The 6850-nt window shown below is 38.6% G+C and overlaps 1 protein-coding gene across 1 annotated transcript; it reads right to left on the bottom strand.

Moving 5' to 3' along the window:
• Positions 1-309: 309 nt before the first annotated feature.
• PSMG1 (proteasome (prosome, macropain) assembly chaperone 1) lies at positions 310-6829 on the bottom strand (the record flags this gene model as incomplete). Its single annotated transcript, XM_010016196.1, has 6 exons — positions 310-511; positions 1502-1638; positions 2920-3118; positions 5220-5282; positions 5671-5822; positions 6712-6829. Coding segments are annotated over 6 exons (744 nt in total), but the record flags the coding sequence as incomplete, so codon positions are not given.
• Between the last annotated feature and the right edge of the window lie 21 nt (positions 6830-6850).

The following is a 6850-nucleotide window of genomic DNA, read 5'->3' as shown; positions in this document are numbered from 1 at the left end:
ATGCAGTGTGTTTTCTTCATCACAGAAGAATCTCTAAAGAGGATTGAGTATTAGTAAAATTTTCATGTCTCAAATTGAAGTAAAAAGTACGTGTTCTCATTAGAATTGGACAGAATTCCTTAACAGCATTTCCTCTTTTATATTTAAAAGGTATACATTTAGACAAGACAATCCCTTCAGGAGGAGAAAAAGAAGTTTTTTTCATATTCAAGGTATCTTTCTAAAATTGCTCCAGAAGAAAGTCTCCCAGGCATGCAAAAGAAATATATGTGTTTGTAGTGATGAATTTGAAAGTAACAAAAATGAGTGCAGAAGTAAAAGAATCTACTGGAATTTATTCCATTTTTAAGGAAACAACTACAATACCAAAATGTTCTTCTGTAGACAGAAGAAATTGGAGTTTATGAAAGTGCAGTCTGCATCATAAATATCCTCTTTAGATATAGATATTATTGTGACTTTCATTGGTTATCAGTAACTTCTTCAAGATCTTCGTGCTTTCAGATACATCCTAGGAAAAGGAAGAGATGATCAGCATTAGCTATACTGCTGGTAACGAAATAAAACAGAAAAGCGTCACTGTCTTCCATTCCAAAGCAAAACTCAGGTCTTCAGAATGAAGGTTTTCTGAGACCTGCTAAAGGCTCCAAAGGAATCTGCAGTTCAACCACAGAAAGGGATCGATTCGTTGTTTTGCATTACTCCTCGCTCATGTATGAAAGGAAGAGCCAGCAGATTTGCTGTTTTCCATCAGAGTTTAAACATTTATGTACTGCTCTATTAGTGTATCCAGCAGACCAGTATAGGCTGTAATGAAAAGTAACTCACAATTCCCACACAGCTGAAATAAATACTGCAGTACACACAAACCTCTTCTGGCATTTAGACACAAGTTCAACTGGCAAAACTGAGGAGAGTGTTTTGAACCAACTATACTTCAATTAAAAACATTTCAGGAAGAAGCAAAACATTCACTGTAGTAGCTATAATGGCATGGTTTTACAGCTGCTTGATTAGTGCAAAACTCTTAAGAACCACCTTTAGAAATTCAGTCTTTTAAGAAGTTTCAGGACAAAATAGATTTCTTAAGAAACTGGCATGTGTGGCATAAGACAGGAGATACAGAGCTAGGAAAGAGCCATCGTGCATAGGAGTATGAGTGTAAAAAACATAATATGCTTAAAGGTTCTAACATGAGACACCTCCAAAGAAAACTGCAGCTTAAATGATCACAAGAAATCACTCCCTGATATACAAGAGCCTGAAAAGTCAAAATGAAGATTCGACAGAAGTTGCACATCCATTATTTCTAAGCAAGTTCCAAACAGATGTTAGAGCAGGGACTGTACCAGAAATCATTGTCCTCTGTCATTAAAATCTACATTTTTCTGCCTTTTTACGTGGAATCCTCACAGGAGTTCATCAACAGCAGAAGACAAGAGATGACAGACAGACAAAAATAGACAAAATCTCCCATTAATTTTTAAATATGAAATTTTACCTTGACTAAACTCTTCAGGACTTTAGAAGAAAGCAGAGGCTTGAACGCTTCAATTGTCACAGTGTCCAGTTTGATGATATCAGTGTAACACTGATACAACACCGCAGGAATCTGCCACACTTGACAGTAACTCAAAACTAAATACAAGTCAAAAGAAAACGCGTGTTATGTTCAGCAGAGAGGGAATCTGTTCTGTGTTATAATATCACATTTGTTCTGGCCAGAACTTCAAAAGCATAAAAATCGCAGAATGGTTTGGGTTGGAAGGGACCTTATTATCTAGTTCAAACCCTCTGCCATGGGAAGGGACACCTTCCACTAGATCAGATTGCTCACAGCCCCTGGCCTTGACAACTGCCAGGGATGGGGCAGCCACAGCTTCCCTGGGCAACCTGTGCCAGTGCCTCACCACCCTCATAGTAAAGAATTTCTTCCTAATGTCTAATCTAAATCTACCTTCTTCTAGTTTAAAGCCATTGTTCCTTGTCCTATCTCTACATGCCCTTGTAAAAAGTCCTTCTCCAGCTTTCTTGTAGGCCCCTTTAAGGTATGGGAACGTTGCTATTTACACATCCCCATATTTTCACTGGAAGCAAAGCTTGAAAGTTTATAAACTAACTACTTGGGATCCTAACTGCTAGAATAGCACTTCCTCATTCCCCAGGTACATGAGAAAATAAACCACCAAAATTTAGTAAGACATTGTTGGTGCTTTTTTCTTGCAAATATGGTAGCTGGACACTATGTTATTGGTAAACAAAAACAATATGAGATTCTGTAAAAAATCCCAACAACCAACCAAACAAAATGCAAACCCTCAATCAACTCAAGGTGCAAACAAGATAAACATTTTCTACAAAAATCATCCACTTTTAGCTTCTGCCAGAAAGCTTTTCATCATGATGCTACCACTAATGTGGTCCTCCATAACAAAAAGCCCAGGGAGGGGGGGGAATTTATGACATTACGTAACAAAAGTAAATCTAATTTTTACATGGGGTCAAGCGGTAGCACTGTGAAATCTGTTATCTGTAATTTGCAGAAAGAACTTTATGAACCTCAGTCTGGGTGTTCAGATGAAACTAATTCTTAATAAAACATACTGGGTTCATAAACAAAATGCCTCCCAAAGCCCTACAAAGCACGCAATATGCTTTGTGAGGGTATCCTGAAGCATTTGCTAGTACTTATGCTCCACACATGAGGGCTAAAAGGATTTGTGGGTGGTTTTGAAATTTGTCTCTATTTCACAAGGCAACATGTAAGAAGTGAAACTGTCAGGAATTATTTTTCAAAAAGCTAACTTGTCAGCCAGTTTACACAATCAAGTATAAATACTAATTGCAATGGGATGCTCTTCGAAGTGAATTTTGTGTCACCACCAGCAGCAATCGTAAGTAATTGGAATTGCAAAATACCAGCAGCAGGAAGATCTCGCACAATGTTGGGTTGTTCCAGCAGTGGGCAGCAGACCTGCTCTTTGAATTCTTTTGTCTTCAAGGCTTTCAGAAAGGGAGATGGAAGTGTTAAAGTGGATTCCTGAGTTTTGTAATCAGCTACAGGACACGTTGAAAGAATGGTTACTTGCAAGCCCTCCTTCCGCATACAGCCAAAAACCTGAAATAAAAATGTTAATACATAAGCAACATGCATCTTCTCACAATAACAGCATAAACCCAGAAAGATTTATTTCACTTTCAATGCAAATGGCAGCTTAATTCAAGTTCTCTGGACTAACTAAAATTTGAATGCAGCCTTCAGGTAGAAATTTCACATGCATTGATCTTGGAATGGAGACGAAAAAACACCAAAAGAACAGCTGATGTATTTACCAAGTCTAGTGATCTTGAGAGGCTTTAAGTGTTCAGCATTTCTGTTCACCTGCAAATATATTAAGCCTTACTATTTTAACTAATGGTGACTGTAGAAAGGAAAAGGACTCCAAATAAAACCAGGCTGCTTATGATAGGAAAACACCTTGCTATACTGCAAGACATTTGAAATCAAAATTGTGGTTCCCAGACGTTCTGCAGCACTTAAAAAGAGTCTTCATTTTAAATACTCATATTTTACTTAATTATATTCAAGTTGAATTGAGGGAAAAGAACCTTCATTTTCTTCACAATCCTCCTCAAATTCAAAGCAAAGAGTTTCAAAAACATTGTACAAAACACTTTTGGATCCATTGCATGCTGCCACAAAACACCAACACGCTGCACAGTCTCCCATTGTTTCCAAAGAACAATGTCAAACATGACAGAATGTCAGATGTCAGAATAAGCAGAAACATGATAAACCTGCACCTTCCCTTTGCACTGTCCTCTTCAGATTTATTATCAGTAAGGAAATAGGGAATTTGGTAAACATTATAGAAGCGTGCATTTCTGTATATGGTACCAATCACAGAAGGGAAGCTGACTGTTCCCTCAGATCCGTGTGTTACCGCTCTAATATAAAACTGAACTAACTTTTCAGAAGCACACATATTTTGAATTTGCTTTGTTGGAAATCCTGCCTGGTATCCATTACTGCAAAAATTTCAGTCTGCGTGTGCTCATTTTGTACTAAGAAAACACATACAAAAGTAAAAATCTCACTCAAGGAGACTGTAAAGATGCTCAGCGCATCAGGATTTAAGAAGCATACAGAACAGGTCTGTGGTCTGTAATACAAACTAAAAGCAAAACATTACCATCGCAGTGCTTCTGTTGTACATTTAAAAATACCAGTAACCATGAAATCTAAAAATACTCACGAACACTGACTTGGTAAAACTGCACACTCCTACTGCTCATGAACACCCACATTCGAAATAACACATACGAGCTAACAGCTGGAAAAACACAAATGGGAAGACAGCAAAACCACCATCATCTTTCTTTTGTAATCCCAGTTTAAATGAAGTGCAAGAATGTGTGGAATACAGCAAACCCAAAATGGTTTAGGTCTTTGGGCTTCTAAACTTCAAAAAAAAAAACAGTACCCCCCCACCAAAGTGAATGAAGCTCTTCAACAAACCAAGGAACCACAAAGACTAGTTTTCCACAAACTTGGATGTGAAAACCCTGTACCATTCAGTGAAGTTACCCCAGTTTTCCATCCTCTTTGTGTTCCTGTAACCTCTCTGGATGCTCACACTGAGCTACTTGTTATGGTTCTCCCTTGCAACCAAGTCACCCTTCTCATGTGCTCAAGCCAAAACATACTCCCCTGGCTTATCTTATTAATATCAACACGGTGGTATCTGGAGGAACCTGAATGACCCAGCAGCATTCATGTACCAAACACAACCTTTAGTCAAAATATCATCCATCTTAAGTTTCACAATAGGTTTGTCTGGTGATTCTTTGGCAGATGTACAAATGCAGTTATGTTACTATTTTTTAAAGAAGGATTCTCCCAGAGCTGAAATAAGCCACAGGAAGGTTACCCCAAACAGGAAAAAGGTTTGGAAAGTAGCTAAGGGCAACAAAATTGAAACACTCCAAAAGAAGTAACTGCACAAAGTTGGTAAGTTACAATGGGCAGCATCTAGAAAGGAATTTCACAGAATCTGCTGATAGCAAATCTGTTGAATATTTAAGAAAGGCACAGGGAAAAAAAGTTATTTACAATGCTGTCATGTTGAGAATATCAGAGAGGAAGAGGCACTTGCACCAAGATGAAGATCCCCACCCCTACGGTTTCATTACTCAATCTGTTGTCTTGCCAGTTTTACCTTTTCAAGCCACTGGAACTGCTGATCCTCAGCCACGTAACAACTGCACTGGCACAACCAAACCTTAAAAAAAAAAAACAACACTGTGTAAGCAAGTGGTTTAAAGGGCACAAAACAGCTCATAATCATGTGCAGAGATAATTTATCTGTGAGTGCAGAAACAACTTGATGGCTTCCTTGGGCTTCTTCAATTCCATTTCAACACGAGTTTTTCATTTACAACTGATGTGAAGCAATCATGCTGTAAATGTCTTCTTTGTACTGAACTTCACACACCAGAACTTCAAATAGTTTTAATAAGCATAACGATCCTTCAGATTTTTGATGAGATTAACCCAAAATACCACAGCCCCAATGATTGTTTTGGCCTGGGCAGGGTAAGGGGTGGATGAAGTTGCTCTCTTTTTTCAGAAAGCTAAAATACAGAGGAATTCACACATAAGCCACTTACTGTTGGATCTGATATTAATCGGTAAAACAAACAAAAAGAATCTGTTGGGAGGACATTTGTTGTGCTGGATGTTCGACACCACTCATTCCACAGCTTCACAGCTCCAACTATTTCCCAACATACAGAATCCAGAATAAAAGATGACAAGAAAGCTGCAAAAAAGAATAAAAGCTGTTAATTTATGAAGAATAAAATCTCCATTTTACAAATAAATACCCAAACTGAATTATATTATTTCTTCACAATCTCAAGTTTAAGGAAAAAAAAAGTAATAACTTATTTTTAAGACATTTATTGACCAAATCCAGCAAATATCAAGAACGTGAGTAAACTTACTGATCAAGACTTAAAAGGTAAAGAGCAGTTCTAAATATAGAGATTTCTAACATCAAAACCACATATTCTCAGGAATTACATCACCATGGTTAACTTTGATTCCCTTAGTATACACCAAGAATGTAAATACTAGAATCACAGAATGCTTTGGGTCGGAAGGGACCTTAAAGATCATCTGGTTCCAACCCCCCTGCCAATGGGCAGGGACACCTCCCACTAGACCAGGTTGCTCAAAGCCCTGTCCAATCTGGCCTTGAGCACTATTAAGTGTCTAATGCTTCTGAAGTCTCTAATACCTATTAAGTCTCTAATACTTCTGGACATACCAGATATAACAGATAGTGCAGCTGCACTAATTTCTTCTGCCTTTCAACTGAAGATCTATCACTTTACCATGATCTTACAGGAGAAATAATAAGCTATAACAAAATCCGGGTTTTGTGTTTTATGTTTACAGTCTAACTGTGGCTTTCTCTGGACATCTCCACTGCCTGAGGGTTAAAACTCCATTCCCTAAACCAAGAGCTGGACACCCTTAAGGACGACGCTCACAGCAGAGACCAACATTAAATCAAACTATGTCAAAGGGAGAGCCCTGGCACTTACAGTTTCTGCCAACCTCCTGCCTCCTCAAATTCAGCCATCGAAGGGCAAACAGGATTTGAGAGTCTCAGACGGTTTGCTTCTGCAGTCTGCACCACTCACCTGCAGCATTATGTCCTATTGCAAGTATAAGTTTAGAGCAGACAAACAGCTCGTCGGCAGAGCTTTCCGGAGGCACGCCCGACTTCAAGGTCCAGTGGACATCGATCTCCCTGGCAAAAGAGGTGGTGGGAAGTGGAGC

This window comes from Nestor notabilis, unplaced genomic scaffold (genome assembly GCF_000696875.1).
Source record: "Nestor notabilis isolate BGI_N333 unplaced genomic scaffold, ASM69687v1 scaffold34706, whole genome shotgun sequence".
NCBI classification, from domain to species: domain Eukaryota; kingdom Metazoa; phylum Chordata; class Aves; order Psittaciformes; family Psittacidae; genus Nestor; species Nestor notabilis.
This window is presented reverse-complemented; position numbering and strand designations above follow the sequence as displayed.